The following is a 17,846-nucleotide window of genomic DNA, read 5'->3' as shown; positions in this document are numbered from 1 at the left end:
AAGTGTCAGGGTTGTCCCCTACTGCTGCCCAGCTGACGTCTTTGTGCACCCTGGAGTGGGGACTGTTGTCCTACCTCCCGGGCGCTGGCCTAGGGGTACTTTGAGCAGAAAGGCACTCCTGGCTTCCCTCGTGAGCACGCCCATCAGAAGGCTGGGCGTGGGGACAGGTAGAGGGGCTGGTCTCAGGCCATCCCTCACCCTGTTTTCTGCAGACCCCTCATAAGTGGCTGCTGGCAGCCCCAGTTCCTGGCCGCAAATGGGAGGGGTGAGGGACTTGGGAAAGGGTCTTCTGCTGGCCTCAGCTGTCACGGAGCACACTACTGTCCTGGGGGCCTGGCCCAGTTTTCTGGGCCATTTTCCCAGCCCCTCCGTGGTCAAATGGCCAGAGAGATCCCACGCTTCCTGTGTACCCAGAAGCAAGGGGCTGGGTTTCCTCACATCCATCCACCCACCCTCTGGCCAGCCTAGGAATCCATGCTCATCCCCGGAGAGGATGGGGAGATGCTCCCTGCCCAGGGTCACACAGCAAGCCTCTGCCCAAACACCTGGGTGTCCCCTTGGGTCTCAAGGTGGGAGATGGGGTCCAGGGAAGGTTTCTCTCCTCCTCATCTACCCTACCGCCCCTGGGGGCCCTGCAGGGTGACCGAGGACTTCACTCCCAGGAACGGCACAGACAGGAGGGCAGTGGGCCTACCCCGGCTGCTGGGCGGAGCCAGGCCTGGGGTAGTCTCATGCCTGCTGCAGGCCAGAAAAGGGTCTGGCGAGGCTGTCCAGCCCGTGGGGTCCCAGCTCTCACCTCAGCAGCCAGCCTTATTTGCAGCCCTTACCCATCTTCCTGCAACCTTTTGGGGCTTAAAAAAAAGGTTTTATTTCTTAAAGACAAAAGCTTTTTGGTTTTAATACACAAACTAAATGAGGTCCTTGGCAGGCTCTTCCTCCACCCTCTGGCCCAACCCCTCCAAGGGTTGTGGGGTGCAGTCTCTGGCGGCCGAGGACAGAGGGGCTGGGCCTGGCTGCAGGGACCTTGACAGCCTCGCGGCCTCAGGAGTCCTGGCTGGAGAGACGGGCCGGGAGAGGCCATCCAGGAGAAGGTCACTTCCTGGGCATATGCCCTCTTTTCTGTCGCTGTCCACCCAGGGAGGCGGCTGGGCCTTGGTGGGACTGGACGTCAGTTCACTGTGGGCACCTGGCTGTGGTGCAGGCTGAACTCCTTGGCCTTGAGACGGAGGCTGGCGATGCTGTTGGCCATGTTGACCCCCGGGGTGGCGGGGCCTGAGCTCCCCGGGCTGTAGGGTGGCACTGTGCTGGGGATGACAGGAGACACAAGGACACATGGGTGCTTCTGGCTGTCAATCCACTCCAGCCTCTGGTTCTGCCAGCCCCCCCACCCGCCTTAGTTTGCTCTCCTGGGAAATCTTCACCTAGGATTGGAGATGGTTTGAAGTAGGGTTTGGGGAGGAGTCCGAAGGCCCCCAGCTCTGTGCTGGGACACAGGAGCCTCCCAGGGGATCATGAGCTTCCTGAGAGCGGGGCCTCGGTCCTGTTGGCACCCCGTGCCTGCTCTGGGTTTGGCTCACAGCAGGATGGAAGTAGAATGAATAGGCACCTGGATTTCAGGATGCCCCTTGGGGCTGAGCATGGTGGCTCATGCCTGTAATCCCATCACTTTGGAGGCTGAGGCGGACGGATCACCTGAGACCAGCCTGACCAACATGGTGAAACCCTGTCTCTACTAAAAATACAAACAAGTAGCTGGGCGTTGTGGTGGGTGCCTGTAATCCCAGGTACTCGGGAGACTGAAGCAGGAGAATTGCTTGAGCCTGGGAGGTGGAGGTTGCAGTGAGCTTAGATTGCACCACTGCACTCCAGCCTGGGTGACAGTGCTAAACTCCGTCTCAAAAAAAAAAAAAAAAATTAAGGATGCTCCTTGGTTTTCCTGCCCCAGGTAAGGACGGACAGGGAGGAAGGTCAGGAGGGTGGTGAGTACTAAGATCCCACAAGCAGACCCAGGAAATCCCTGTCACTCCACAGGACTGTGGCTCCCGCAAAGCTGCTCTCACAGCCCACGGAGCAGCTGCTGCCTCTGGAGCTGTGGGGCATGGGGGCCCGACTCTCGAGCACCTCCTGCTGACCATGTCAGTCTTTCCAGCTTCTATCCAGACAAAACTGCCCCAGAACTGGGCTCTGGGCCCCAGCCATGCCAGGGAGACCATTTCCTTAGCCTCCCAGCCTCAGCTTCTCAGCTGGAGGGTGGACACAGGGCACTGGGGCCCCAGTACCAGCCTAGGAATCTTCCCGCAGTTCCTCTCCTCCCTCAGGGCAATGCCTGTACTTGGCACCACTCCAGAGAAGCCTGTTTTCTCCCCGCATGCACTCACACACACAATCAAACCCCCATAGACATGCAGGCTTGCACACTCATTTGCACACACAGGCACGTGCATGCACACTCACGGGCATGTGTGGACACATGTGCACTGATACACACACCTGCAAACTCCTACAACATGTGCATGAGGGTGCTCGTGAACACCCACTCACAGGCACACTCACCACACATCACCTGGCGTACCCCAGATCCCAGGGGCACGTGGCCACCATTCAAACTCTCTCCAGACCCTCAGAGGAGTCTGGGCAGGAAAAGCCTCTCTGGGATTTCCCCAGCTCCCCACTCCCGACCTAAAGGTGTTCCTGCTCTCACCTGTAGGGAGACGAGGCTGTCCAGGAGAGATAATCTGGACTCAGGGCAGTGGGCCGGGGAGCCACAGGCTGCTCGATGGCAGCCTCCTGGCTGTAGGACTTGAGAAGCGAGGCAGAGCGGCTGGCCAGCATGGCCCTTTCATTCCGGCGGAACTTGGCGCGGCGGTTCTGAAACCAGACCTGTGGGTGGGAGGGTGAGCAGGATGCAGCATGGCCGGGGGACCCAAGTCCTTTTGGACCTGGGTGTGTGCCTGCTCTGCCGCCAGCCCTGGGCTGGCAGCATTATCTCTCTGAACCTGTTGTTTCAGTAAAATGGGGATGACACTACAACCTCTGCCTCCCGGGTTCAAGCAACTCTCCTGCCTCAGCCTCCTGAATAGCTGGAATTAACAGGCACATGCCACCACACCAAGATAATTTTCGTATTTTTAGTAGAAATAGGATTTCACCATGTTGGCCAGTCTGGTCTTGAACTCCTGACCTCAAGTGATCCATCCGCCTTAGCCTCCCAAAGTGTTGGGATTACAGGCGTGAGCCACTGTACCTGGCCGCTTTATGAAAACTTTACTTCTCGAAGGATTCCTACAACAAAGACCTATGTGATACTCATTTTCCAGGGAGGCAGGTGCCTGCAGCACAGACAGCTTAAGTAACTTGCTCAAGGTCATATGGTCTGTAAGTGCTCAGATGCTCCTGCTCTGCTCTTAAAAACCCCTCCTGGACAATTGTGTGATCCCGGGTGAACGGCGGCTGCGCACTCACAGGTGCAGGCTCCCATGGGCAGCTCGGGACGGAGCGCTCACCTGGACGCGCGCCTCGCTGAGGTTGACGCGCCGGGCGAGCTCCTCGCGCACGAAGGCGTCAGGGTAGTGCGTGCGCTCGAACACGCGCTCTAGCGCCTGTAGTTGGCTGCTGTTGAACGTGGTGCGGTTCCGCCGCTGCTTCTTCTTCCGCTTGGCGGCGCTGCCGCGCCCCGGGCTGGGACACTCACCTGCGGAGGGGCCGGAGGGTCAGCAGGGCGGCCAGTGGCCACCGTCGCGGTTCAGCCCCCAGCTCCGCAATTTGCTCTGAGCGTTTTGGTGCCTCGGATGGCCCAGCGGCGCCGGCAGGAAGGCGTCCCTTATATTCACTCCCTCATTCCTTCCTTGGGACATCCACCCATCCATCCATTCTTCAACTCATATTTACTGAGCACCTATTATGTGGCAGGCCCAGTGCTAGACTCAGGGGAGATGTGGTGAACACAAATAGCCATGCCCCCTGCCTTGTGGATACCCCAGACTGAGCCAACTGAGATGAGACCACGACAAGAGCCCTGGGGACAGGTGTCCCCTCCACCAGGGACAAGTGAGCTGCTCAAGGAGGGGCCAGGAGACACCTGAGTGACCCCAGCACCTGGCTCAGGCTGTGTGGCATGGCGCATTCTGCATGGGAACCTGTGCTGACATGTACTACTATTAATAATTAATATGTCATAAAGAGCAGTGGGAGTCAAGGCTCAGACCCACAGATTCCAGGAAGCTCCCAGGAGCCCTAAACACAGATGTCGCGATCCTCATCACTCCAAGGGAAGAAGAGTCAGAGAGGCTACGGTCTCGGGCCCAAGTTCAAGGGCCCAGTGAAGTCATTGGTGGTGGAGGGATCTGAACCCACCCGTCTGGCACCAGAGTCCTCATCCTCTCCTATTTAGCCAATCAGGCAGCTGTTGGGCATGGCCTTCCTTTCCAGAGGACCTACTGAGCCAGAGGCTGTGCTGAGGGCTGGGAGGGACAGATTCATCAGCAGGGGAGGCAGGCCCCAGATAAGATGGGGGACCATGGGGTGGCTCAGGGCCAGGTGCGGGCCAGGGCACGGGGGGATGCTCAGCGCTGGTGGGAATGAGGAGCTGGTCGGGGTGGCCGATCAGGAGAGGTGGAGCTTACAAGGGGTTTGCAGGATGCGCAGGAATTCTCCAATCAGCCAGAGGGAGTGAGGGGGGGCACCCAGCCAAGGCCCAGCAGCAGTGGTGGAGGATCCCAGCTGGGGCCCTGACCAGGGGTCAGTGCTGGCTTTTGGTACAGAACTGGCAGCTCTGGTAAGGAGGGCCCAGCAGAAAGAACCCTGGGGAGGCCATGGGGCCTAAACCTCTGGGCCCAGCCTGTCCCTTGGAGGATGGGGTGGGGGGCGTCCAGCTACTATTTCCTCATTTAAATTTTATATCCAGGGGCAAAACCTCTGACCCTTCATCCTCTAGGATGCGCACTCCTCCAGGGGGCCCTCCCTGATTGCCTGGGTCCATATGGAAGCCCCTTCTCTCCAGCACTTAGAATCAACCAGCACTGCTGGTTCAGCAGTTCTCTGTGTATCTGATTTTCTCATTAAAAATGTGTATTTTAATAACCATGTAATCACACTGCTTGTCAGAGTAACAGATTCAAACAACACAGATGGGTACAGAGTAAAACAAAATGCTCTCCTCTCCCCTATCCCACTCCCCACATTTTCACTTTTTTTTTTTTTTTTTTTTTTTTGAGGCTGAGTCTTGTTCTGTCCTCAAGGCTAGAGCACCGTGGCACGATCTTGGCCCGCTGCAACCTCTGCCTCCTGGGTTCAAGTGATTCTCATGCCTCAGCCTCTCAAGTAGCTGGATTACAGGTGCCCACCACCATGCCTGGTTAATTTTTGTATTCTTTAATTTAAAAAAATTTATTATTATTATTATTACTTTAAGAGATGGGGTTTCGCCATGTTGGTTAGGTTGGTCTCAAACTTCTGACCTCAAGTGATCCGCCCACCCTTGCCTTTCAAAGTGTTGGGATTATAGGCGTGAGCCACCAAGCCTGGCCACACTCCCATTTTCTAAGATTACAAATACAAGTTTAAAAAATGGCCTGGTACGGTGGCCCACATCTGTAATCCCATCACTTTGAGACGCCGAGGAAGGTGGATCACTTGAGGCCAGGATTTCGAGACCAGCCTGACCAACATGGTGAAACTCCATCTCTATTAAAAAGAGAGAGAGAGAGAGAGAGAGAGAGAGAGACAGACAGACACATGGTCGCAAGCATCTGAAATCCCAGCTACTCTGGAGACTGAAGCACAAGAATCGCTCAGTGGGCGGAGATTGCAGTGGGCGGAGGTTGCGGTGGGTGGAGATTGCGCCACTGCACTCCAGCCTGGGCCGCACAGCCAGACTCTATTTCAAAAAAATAATGATAAATAAACTTAAAAAATAAAATAAACTCACTTTCGGAGTCTGAGGCAGGTGGATCATCTGAGGCCAGAAGTTTGAGACCAGTCTGAGCAACATGACGATACCCCATCTCTACTAAAAAGAAAAAAATTGGCCAGGTATGCACCTGCAATCCCAGCTACTCCGGAGGCTGAGGTCAGGAGTTCTAGACCAGCCTGGTCAATATGGTGAAACCCCATCTCTACAAAAAATTAGCTGGGCACGGTGGTGGGCGCCTGTACTCCCAGCTACTCTGGAGGCGGAGGCAGGAGAATCACTTGAACCGGGGGGTGGAGGCTGCTGTGAGCTGATATTGTATCACTATACTCCAGCCTGGGCAACAGAGTGAAACTCTCTCAAAAAAAAAGAAGAAAAAGAAAAGCACAGCATATACTGTTCACTTTTTTTTGCCCCACCTAATGATATTTTTTTGAGATGGAGTCTTGCTCTGTTGTCCAGGCTGGAGTACAATGGCATGATCTCTGCTCACCACAACCTCCGCCTCCCAGGTTCAAACAAATCTCCTGCCTCAGCCTCCAGAGTAGCTGGGATTACAGGCGCACGCCACCACACCCAGATAACTTTCGTATTTTTAGAGAGACGGGGTTTCACCATATTGGCCATGCTGGCCTTGAACTCCTGACCTTGTGATCCGCCCGTCTGTTTGATTCCCACAGTGCTGGGACTACAGGCGTGAGCCACCACACCTGGCTGCCCCACCTAATGATATTTCTCAGGTGTTCCCCCATCCAGCACGTCACAGCCCTTCAGGTCCTTTTCACAGCTGCATAGCAGTCGGCTGTGCGACTCTGCTGTGTTTATTCAACCAGAGCCCTATTGATGGGCATTTGGAGTATTTCCAATTCCTTGAAACTAGAAGAATGCCACAATGCATGACCTCATGCAAATATGATTTTCTATTTCTGCTGGTGCATATTTAGGACAGATTCCTAGAAGTGGAATTTCTTGGCCAATGAGTGAATGCTAGATGTGGCCAAATTCCCCCATAGGACTGCTCTTGTTTTGCGTTCCACTGGCCAGGTTTGGGGTGACATGTTTTGCCTAGAGTTCGGCCAGCAGAAGAAAGAGCCTTGAATTTCAGTCCATACCTTTGTATTTTTGTCTCCCCAGTTACGTGTTCCCATTTTACACCTGACGTTCTTTCCACAGACCTGGGCATTTGTTCAGTTAACTGTTATGAAGCTTCTAGAACGTACCAGGTCCAGGGATGGGCACTGCTCGGTATCTGCTTTTAATCAGCTCCCAGTTTAGGAGGGTTTACTGACTCTTGAGCAACCAACTGATTTGATGTAAAGTTAAATGGTTCCATGAGACTGTAAACGAGTGTTCCCGTGTGAGTGTGTGTGTGTGTGTGTGTGTGTAAATGAGGTCTTACTATGTTGCCATGACTGGTCTTGAACTTCTGACCTCAAACAATCCTCCTGCCTCAGCCTCCCAAAGTGCTGGGATTACAGGTGTGAGCCACATATTGCACCATTTTACACCCAGGGAGGTTGAAGCTGTGAGAGTGTCTTGCCGAAGGTCGTACATCGGGATTGAAATCGATGTCTGCTGGCTGGGTGCGGTGGCTCACGCCTATAATCCCAGCACTTCAAGAGGTCGAGGCAGGTGAATCACCTGAGGTCAGGAGTTTGAGACTATCCTGGCCAACATGGTGAAAGCCCATCTCTACTAAAAACACACAAAAAATTAGCTGGGTGCGGTGGTGTGTGCCTTGTAGTCTCAGCTACTCAGGGGACCAAGGCTAGAGAATCACTTGAACCCAGGAGGCGGAGGTTGCAGGGAGCCGAGATTGTGCTATTGCACTCCAGCCTAGGCAACAAGTGTGAAACTGCTGGGAGGCTTGGCCAAGGCTATGAACCCCTCTTCATGGGGTCTTCTCCCTCTTCTACCTCACTGCGACCTCCGCTCCCAGGCTCAGTGAGTGGGGGTCCATCACACACCCAGTCCCAGCTCTCTGAACCATGGGTGAGTGGGGCCAGGAGACACTATAGTGGGAGGCCTCCAGCCTCACGTCACCCCTTCATCCTAAAGGAGGCCCTCACCCCTGGGAGGGTGTGGGACAGCAGCTTGCTCAAGGACACACCAAGTTGGTATGAGGAGTTGAGTGTAGCTCAATGCCAGGGACATAGTAATTGCTCAATAAATGTTTATCCCCCTTAACATGATTGCTTTTGTGCAGCCAGCTTCCTATCAGAAGACAAAGACCTTTCTCCCTGGTCCTTTGGTCCCTGCAGCCCAGCCTGCAGCAGAAAGATGGGGCTGCATCCCTGTGGTGGGCTGAGGCTGGGAAGGACTGCTGAGGGGGAGAAGAGCCCAGGCAGCACCTCCCCGGGGGACCAGACTCAAACCCACAGCTCTGGACTCGGCCGGAGGCTCTGGCGCTGGCCTCCACCTCGGAGCGGATATGCCGGATATCTGTTGCCCTAAGTTCCTGAATCACCTCCTGAGAAATGCGTTGTGGTGGGCGTGTGTGTTCCTCTGGGAACTCTGTGCTTGGGCTTAAAGCATTTAGGAAACAAATAAAATAAATACTCTCCCAGCCTCAGACCATTGGCGGCGGGTCCCTGCCTTTTCACGGGCCCCTCGGCTCCGGCCAGCAAACCCTGGGTCTGCTCTCTCCAAGGAGGGCTTTGCCCAGAGAGGTTTTTTTTTTTTTTGGTTGAGGAAAAGTTCTGCTTTTCCCTGAGGCTGAAACAAAGCACGAAACCGCCTCCCTTCTGACTGGGCTGTTTAGCTGCTTTTGCGGAGGGCTGGATGCAGGAGAGAAGCCGCTTGGATGCGGGAGGCCTGCCTCCCGCTCTCTCCCCCTTAAAACCAAAACGCCATTGTCCCCGATCACATTACAACGAAAAAAACGGCCGGTCCACGGTTTTTTGCCGTTAAATTATTTCACACATACCATTTCTTTGGCTGACTGCGGGCCAAAGACGTTTAAAAACCCTGCTCTCGGCCAAGTGATCAAGTGTTCCCACCGCCCTCTCCTGTGCGCACCGTTTTTCTTACTCCATGTAATTGAAGGGTCTAAATAGTCTGGAGGGAATTAACTGCAAATTCTTCCTGAGACAAATAAACTCAGCCGCTTCTGCCCTTCTCAAGCTGGTGAGAGACACACACTGTTTGTTTTTGCTTCAAATAGTCAGTTTGCGCCTGACCTCGGGGCTGAGGTGAGCTCCAACCCAAATAAATAACTTTTATTAATTAGCATTTATTCCGACCGAATAAGCAGCCCTCCCCACCACCCCCAAAGCGATCTCTGCCAAGACCATCGCAAAAACAACAACGGGTCCTTGGGACCTCGATGTGGATTTAACAAATTAACACTGGGCCTTCTCAGAGGAGCCTCGAAGCGGGAGAAACATTTACAGGCTGGAAAGCCCGAGGCAGGAAGTGGAGGTGGGGCAGGGTGGAGAGGCCGCGGGGGCTTTGGTTTCCCCCTGAGATTTCTTGGTAGAGATTTGGGTTCCTCTGAAGGGCTCCTGGGAGAAGAGCTCAGACAGGAACTCTGAAACCACATCTGAAGCCACCGCCTGGCAGCGTCAGCAAGGACACAAGAGGCTTGAGGGAGGATTCTCACCTCTCCCAGTCAGGACTGACAGGACAGTGGAGTGGTTAAGGCTGGTCTGCCTCACTAGCAGAGTGCCAGATGAACCTTTAACCATTCCCAGTCTCAAGAATCTCACCAAGCACGGTGGCTCACACCTGTTATCCCAGCACTTTGGGAGGCTGAGGCCAGCGGAGCACGTGAGGTCAGGAGTTCAAGACCAGCCTGGCCAACATGGTGAAACCCCTGCTTCTACTGAAAGTACAAAAAAACTAGCCGGGCGTGCTGGTGCGCACATGTAATCTCAGCTACTTGGGAGGCTGAAGCATGAGAACTGCTTAAACCCGGGCGGCGGAGGTTGCAGTGAACCAAGATAGTGTCACTGCACTCCAGGCTGGGCAACGAAGTGAGACTCTGTCTCAAAAATAAAATAATCTCACCTGAAGAATGGAAATAACAGGAGTGACTTCGTTTACCCTTCATAACAACCCAACATGGCTGGTTCCTAGTTCAATTCTACGCAGGAGGAAATTGAGGCACAGAGAGTTAAATAATATGCCGATGCCACATGGCCAGGAAAGGCCAGAGCTGGGATTGGAACTCAGAGACCAGAACATAGTCCAGGGTCTTAATCACCTCCTCACACTGCTGGCTGAGTCACCTCAGCATGAGCTGCCAGTCCCAAGAGTCCCCGAGATCCTCGAGGCGCTGATTCTGAGGGTCTCCCTGGAGGCTCCAGGGTTTATGGAACCGAGGGGGGCGGGTCCTGGAGGGAAGAGAAGCATTCCTGGGGCTGCAGCACGAGCGCCACACAGGCAGCAGGGCAGCAAGGATTAGGGACGCGTGCAGGTCCAGCCTCAAGCCCTGGGAGGGTGGGCCACAGTCAGGCCGGGCACAGAGAGGGCTCCATGACATTTGAAGACAGAAAAGAAGGAAGGGGAGAAGGGAGGAGAGAGGAGAAGCCCCAGCCAGCACTCAACCAAACATCCCAAGAGCTGGCTTTCAATTGGGCCAAGCTGGCCTCAGCCCCAGAAATTCAGGGACCAGGGGTAAGGCACAAAGGAAGGCCCTGGGTCCTCTGGTGTGCGTTACAAGGCACAGGTCCATCTTCACTTCCCTGGATCATTGCTGGATGGGGCCGCCTAGGCCACTCCAGTAGGCAGAGCCAGGGCAGGTGGCCTCAGGGCTGCCCAGCTGCTGTCCCAGGTCCCTGCCTCTGTGGGGGTCGCTGCTCATATCACACATGCCAATCCCTCTCACCGTGGACACCTCCCTGAGCTGGCAGCGTCTCCCCTGTCTCTTGCTCACTTTCAGATCTCAGCAGAGATACCTCCTCCTCTGGGAAGCCATCCTGGACCCACAGGCTTAAGCTCCCCCAAAGCCCTGTGCCTCTCCCATTGTAGCTCTGTCACACTGTAGGGTAAGTGTGGGGTCATCGGTCCAGCGGGGATTGGGGCTTACTGTTTTCTGTCTCCTTGGAATGCATTGCAGGGCCTGGCACAGGGAACTTCTCATCAATCTGTGTTGAGTGCTGAGTGCTGAGTGAAGGAGGAGGCATGGGAAGGGCCGGGTGAGCCGGTGGAACACGCCCTCCTGAAAAACGGGTCTAGGTTCCTCCTGTGGGGCCATGGCAGCCTGGTGAGGACACATCCTCGGAGGCAGGAAGGGGCTCGGGGAGGCCGGCCACCTCCAGCCACCGGCCCGCCACACTTCTAAGAATGTTTCACCTCATTAATTTTGAACAAAAACCCCCGACGCTGACACATTTTTATAACTACCAGCCTGGAGAAGGAGAAACACATCCCGGGAAGGAAGGTGATGATGGAAGCCACAGTGGGTCTGAAGGAGACAGGCCCCCAGGGGGCCCCATCCCTGATCCCATGGCCTCCCCGGGCCTCAGCACAGCACACAAGAGTAAGAGGCATGGGGCACCCCGCCTGGGACTGCCGTGCTCCGACCTGCTCCCAGCCCCAAGGCCCGTGTGGCTGCAAGGATAGTGGCTAGTGTGGCCTCCGCATGCTTGGGATGACCCTGGGGTTTGGAGGAGGCTGGGGGAGGTTCTCTCCTGCCCCGCACAAACCTCTGCAGAGCCTTGCTTGGAGGCAGTTGCGGTGTCTGGGTCTCTCTGGGGCCTGGAGCCTCTCCCCTAAACACATGACATGATGTGCGCATTTCCACGGGGCCACTAGACCTGCAAGAAACCCTAGAGGAGGGGCCAGTGCCCCAACAGGAGCTGCCCCTGGCAGGGAGCACAAGCGCCTCCCCACCTCTGGGCCTCGGTGTGTGCTGTTCCCTCTGGCTGGGGCAGCCTTCCCCTGTCCCCACAGCACCCCTTTTGCCTGGCTAAAGGCGACCCGGCCCTAGGTTTCAGCCTCCATGCCCTGCCCCAAGAGACACACTGTCCCCTTGTTACAGACTCCTAGGCCTTCTCTCTCCTGCACATCTGCAATGAACTAAAACAGAGAAGAGATGTGTTTTGGTGATCTATCTGCTTCATGTCCGACCACCTCACATTTGACTCAAAGATCAGACGGGCAGGCACCGGGCTTGTCATCAGTGCTGGATCCCCAGGGCCAGGCAAGAAGTTTGGTTTCAAAACTATTTCTGGATGAATGACTACATCTATGAAGGAGCAGTTCTCTCCAGAAAAGGATCCGGAGTCTCAGCTACCAAAGCCAGGTCCCTTCATCTGCAAAAGGGCCAGACGATGGCTTCTTAGATGGGACGCCAAAAACACAAGCAACTAAAGAAAAAAAATAAATGGAACTTCATGAAAATTCAACAGTTTTGTAATTAAAAAAATTATTTCTATTTTTTTTTTTTAGATGGAGTCTTGATCTAGATGGAGGCTGGAGCGCTGTGGTGCGATCTCGGCTCACTGCAACCTCCACCCCCTGGGTTCAAGCGATTCTCCTGCCTCAGCCTCCTGAGTAGCTGGGACTAGAGGCCTGCACCACCACACCGGGCTAATTTTTGTATGTTTAGTAGAGATGGGATTTCACCATGTTGGCCAGGCTGGTCTTGATCTCTTGACCACATGATCTGCCCACCTCAGCCTCCCTAAGTGCTAGGATTACAGGCGTGAGCCACCACACCCGGCCCAGTAAGAAACTGAAAAGACAACACACAGAACAGAAAACTTATTTACACATCACACATTTGGAAAGGGTCTTATGTTTAGAAAATATAAAGAACCCTTACAGCTCAATAATAAAAAGACAAATAACCCAATTTAAAAATGAGTGAAGGTTTTGAATAGACATTTCTCTAAAGAAAATACACAAATGATCGACAGGCACAAAAATGCTCAACAGCGTTAGTCAGCAGGGAAATGCAAATCAAAAGCACAGTGAGACACACTTCGCACCCACCAGCATGGCTACAATCAAAAGATGGACAGTGGCCGGGCACGATGGCTCACGCCTGTAATCCGCCTGACCAACATGGTGAAACCTGTCTCCACTAAAAATACAAAAAATATCCGGCTGTGGGGGTGCACACCTATAATTCCAGTTACTCGGGATGCTAAGTGAGGAGAATCGCTTGAACCTGGGAAGTGGAGATTTCAGTGAGCCGAGGTCGCGCCACTGCACTCCAGCCTGGGCAACAGAGCAAGACTCCATCTCAAAAAAAAAAAAAAAGACAGATAACACCAAGTGTTGGCCAGGAAATGGAGAAATTGGAACGCTCACACGCTGCTGGTGGGAATGCAGGGGACAGCTGCTGCGGAAAACAGTCTGGGCATTCCTTGACAGGTGAAATATAGATTTACATCTGACCCAGCAATTCCACTCTTAGGTACAGACACAAGAGAAATGCAACCTGTCCAAACAAAAACCTGTACACCATCATATATGTCCACAGCAGCATTTTTTTTTTTGAGACACAGTCTCCCTCTGTCACCCAGTCTGGAGTGCAGTGGCACGATCTCGGCTCACTGCAACCTGTGCCTCCCAGGTTCAAGTGATTCTCCTGCCTCAGCCTCCTGAGTAGTTGGGATTACAGGTGCGTGTTACCACGCCTCAGCTAATTTTTGCATTTTTAGTAGAGACGGGTTTCACCGTGTTGGCCAAGGTGGTCTTGATCTCTTGACCTCGTGATCCACTCACCTCAGTCTCCCAAAGTGCTGGGATTACAGGCGTGAGCCACCGTGCCCAGCTGCACGGATTTATTTCACATGAAGTGTCCAGCACAAGCGAATCCACAGAGGCGGGAAGTAGACTGCGGGTTGCTGGCGGGGGCGGGGGGCAGCAGTGAGGATGTAGGAGCATGACAGCTAAAGCGCTCAGGGTTTCTTTTGGGGGTGTGAAAATGTTTTAATATTATGATGATGGTTGTACACGGAATGCACTAAAAACACTGGACTGCACATTTTATCTTTTTAATTTAATTTAATTTTTTGAGATGGTCTTGCTCTGTGCCCAGGCTGGAGTGCCGTGTTGGGATCATGGCTCATTGCAGCCTCGAACTCTTCGACTCCAGTGATCCTCCTACCTCAGCCTCCCCAGTAGCTGGAACTACAGGCATGGGCCACCATACTCAGTTAATTTTCTCTCTCTCTCTCCCTCTCTCTCTTTCTTTCTTTTTGGAGATGTAATCTCACCCTGTCACCCAGGCTGGAGTGAAGTGGTGCAATCTCAGCTTACTACCACCTCCCGGATTTAAGCCATTCTCCTGCCTCAGCCTCCAGAGTAGCTGGGATTACAGGCACCTGCCACACTCTGCTGATTTTTGTTGTTGTTGTTGTTTTGAGACATAGTCTCGCTTTGTTGCCAGGCGCCAGGCTGCAGTGCAATGGCACGATCTCGGCTCACTGCAACCTTTGCCTCCTGGATTCAAGCAATTCTCCTGCCACAGCCTCCTGAGTAGCTGGGACTACAGGCGTACGCCACCACGCCCAATTAATTTTTTTTTTTTTTTTTTTTTTGAGATGGAGTTTCGCTCATTACCCAGGCTGGAGTGCAATGGCGTGATCTTGGCTCACCGCAACCTCCGCCTCCTGGGTTCAGGCAATTCTCCTGCCTCAGCCTCCTGAGTAGCTGGGATTACAGGCACGCGCCACCATGCCCAGCTAATTTTCTTGTACTTTTAGTAGAGACGGGGTTTCACCATATTGGTCAGGATGGTCTCGATCTCTTGACCTCGTGGTCCGCCTGCCTAGGCCTCCCAAAGTGCTGGGATTGCAGGCGTGAGCCACCGCACCCCGCCTAATTTTTGTATTTTTAGTAGAGATGGGTTTTCATCATGTTGGCCAGGCTGGTCTTGAACTCTTGAACTTAGGTGATTCACTGCCTTGGCCTCCCAAAGGGCTGGGATTACAGGCATGAGCCACTGTGCCCGGCTACTCAGTTAATTTTTTAAAAAAATTTTGTGGCCGGGCATGGTAGCTCACGCACGTCTGTAATCCAAGCACTTTGGAGGCCAAGACGGCAGATCACCTGAGGTCGGGAGTTCAAGACCGGCCTGGCCAACATGGTGAAACCCCGTCTTCATAAAAAAAAATTTTTTTTGTATAGAGACGAGAGTCTCACTATGTTGTCCAGGCTGGTCTCAAACTCATGGCCTCAAGTGATCCTCCCATCCTGGCCTCCCAAAGCACTGGGATTATAGGCATGAGCCACCACATCCAGTCCTGAGCTGTGCACTTTAAATGGGTGATTGTACAGTACGTGAAATATACTAAATACAATTATTCTTAAAAACACACAGAAAAAGGAGGGGGTGTCAAGAGAAGCATTGAGATTGGAGAGAATGGCAAGCAAAGAATATCTCCTGAGTCTCTGGGGGTGCCACAGGTTGGGGGTTATAGGGGGTGAGGGGTGAGGTGGGCTGGGGTGCCAGGGAGGCCCCGAGAGTTCAGGGACCTCTGGGTTAGGGTCTTCGGGGAACCCTCAGTGAGACAGCCAGCAGGAATGGCTCTTGAACTCCTCACCTTAGGTGATCCACCTGCCTCAGCCTCCCAAAGTACTGGGATTACAGGTGTGCCTGGCCAGGAGTGGCTCTTGCACGGCACGTGCCCATGGGGCGATGTTGTAGCAGCAGGCTCACGGTAGCAGGGAGCCAGAGGTGGGGACAGGTGAGGCCAAAAGTTCTTCTAAGCCTAGGGAGCCTCAATAAAGTGGGTCTTCAGGGCCAGGTGCAGTGGTTCCCGCCTGCAATCCCAGAACTTTGGGAGGCCAATGCAGGCAGATCACCTGAGGTCAGGAGTTCGAGACCAGCCTGGCCAACATGGTGAAACCCTGTCTCTACTAAAAATACAAAAATTAACCAGGTGTGGTGGTGGGTGTCTGTAGTCCCACCTACTCGGGAGCCTGAGGCAGAAGAATCGCTTGAACCCAGGAGGCGGAGGGTGCTGTGAGCCGGGATCGTGCCACTGTCCATTTGCCTCCTGTTCTCAGGCAATCAAAGGGCCAGGGGGGCCAAGGCCAGATGCAGCCAAGCGGCTCTGAGGCCCTGGCTCCCCGACGTGGCCCCAGCGGGAGCCTCCCCTCATACCCCTCAGCCCCTGGGTTTTTGGTGCCTGACCATCTCCCTCTGTCCTAAGAGCTGAGGGTCCCAAGTCCAGCCCAGTCTTTACTCCTGAGACCCCAAAACCAAGCACCAGAGAGTGGGGGCACCTGCTGAAGTAGGGGGCACAGGGGTGGGTGGGAGGCAGGGAGTCACCCAGGAGGAAGGGGAGCAGCCCTCTGCTTGAAGTTTGTTCTAAGAGAGGGGTTTGTGTCTGTCCCGTCTGGTTTTAATCTAAGGTTGATGGCCAAATGCCAGGTTTATTGCAAAGCCTACATTTTAATAAGGGGCTGGTATTGGGAGGAAAGCTGCCCTCGTTAACTGTTTCCACACCATGATGAAGTTTTCTGCTCAGGGCCCAAGGTGGGTTTCCTCTTCCATTTAAGAGCTTCTGGGCCTCCCGAAGCCTGAAGGGAGTTGGGAACTCAGGGTGAGGGCTGCCGGCCGGGCACAAAGGGTTCTCACTTCGTGTGGGTTGGTTTTGCAACAAGCCTACAAACAGCTCTGCAGTCTCAAGCTGTCATTTCTGTTCTCTCAAGGACCCAGGGTCTGAAGGGACCTTAGAGGTCATCTGGCAAGGCCCCTCATTTTGCTGAAAGGAAGATTGAGCCCTGGAGGGGCAGTGACTCGGCCACGGGCTCACAGCAAGGCAGTGGGACCCCAAGTTCTGTCTGCTGAGACCTGATGCCTGCAGACACACATGCTCCTGTCTCTATTCCCAGGCTTCCTGGGAGGATGCGGGAGAAAATATTCCTGACCCAGCAATTGGGTTAGGGGGGCAACCAGCAGCCCACCCAGACAGCAAACGCCTGCCTCCCCTGAGCATCTGAGAATGAGAAAAACTGCCCCGTGTGTCCTGAGACAAGGCCTGTCTCCTCTTGGGTTCTTGATTTCTCCTCTGTATTGGGACAAAACAGTATCTCTACCTCCCTCTCAGGTGGCTCAGTGAGGATGGGACAGCCCAAGACTCCCAAGGACATGCTTGACCGGGTGCTCCAGAAACGACTGCTCATCCCACTATGATTCATCCTCAGTGAACGCTCGGCCTGGCCTGTGGTTCTTCCCATTTTGATCATGAACCCCCTTGAGAACTCTGAGGAATTCTATGAACCCTTCCTTAGGAAAACAGGCGTGCAGAAAAGTTTGCATGTGATGTGGGGAGAGGTGGTTCACAGACTTTGAATCCTGTCCACAGACCCCACCCTAAAGCGCCAGCTCCATGAGAAGTCAGTTTTCTCTGCCCTGGAAGGACCTGCCCCTCTGCCTCTGCCCCATCTTGGGGTCCCCTGGCCAGCACTTCATGGAGGGCAGCCCAGACAAGGGCAGTGCCTGCCGTATTTGTGAGGCTGGCAGTGCCTGCCGTGACCCGGGCTCCGAGCAGTGCTGCGTTCCCAGGGAGCTGAACTTTAAAGCATCGCTGGAGGTTTCTATGACCCATTTGTGAGTCCCCGGCAATGCTGGAAAATGTGAGTCTGAGGCTCACTCGGCGAAGCTCCAAGGGCGTCCTGAGTGTTTCTGCCGCGCCCCTCGCTAAAGCATGGGACTGCGGTGAGGCAAGAAGAACTTCTTCCACACCCTTAACTTTTTTTTCTTTTTTGGCTTCCATTTATCCCACTTTCTAATGCGCCTGGCACTGGGCTACAGAGCCCTGCCCCCTACAATGTGGAAGGCACTGTCTTGAGGCCTGGTTCACAGCCAGGAGCAGGGAGATTCAGAGAGGTGAAGTCCCAAACCCAGGTCACACTGCCAGGCGGTGATCAGGGAGGGGTGGGGGTGACTGATGTCCACACTGTCTGTCTCCAAAGCAGCTGATATCTGGACGAAAGAGGCCCTTAGAAAAGTTAACCATTTCCAGAGCAGGTG

The 17,846-nt window shown here is 54.1% G+C and overlaps 1 protein-coding gene across 2 annotated transcripts in view; it reads right to left on the bottom strand.

The window, feature by feature from the left end:
• Positions 1-843: 843 nt before the first annotated feature.
• Positions 844-17,846, bottom strand: part of PRRX2 (paired related homeobox 2) — a 57,821-nt gene continuing 40,818 nt past the window's right edge. For both annotated transcript variants that reach the window (XM_009003886.5, XM_054236990.2), the window contains exons 2-4: positions 3,504-3,691; positions 2,702-2,880; positions 844-1,304 (exon numbers count right to left, since the gene is read on the bottom strand). In XM_009003886.5, coding sequence (XP_009002134.3) covers positions 1,169-1,304; positions 2,702-2,880; positions 3,504-3,691 — 503 coding nt within the window. In that variant the 3' untranslated portion in view covers positions 844-1,168. The remainder of the gene's footprint in view (positions 1,305-2,701; positions 2,881-3,503; positions 3,692-17,846) is intronic.

The sequence above is a fragment of the Callithrix jacchus genome, chromosome 1 (genome assembly GCF_049354715.1).
Source record: "Callithrix jacchus isolate 240 chromosome 1, calJac240_pri, whole genome shotgun sequence".
In the NCBI taxonomy this organism is placed as follows: Eukaryota; Metazoa; Chordata; class Mammalia; order Primates; family Cebidae; genus Callithrix; species Callithrix jacchus.
The sequence above is the reverse complement of the archived record's forward strand: the minus strand, read 5'-3'. Positions and strand labels throughout refer to the sequence as shown.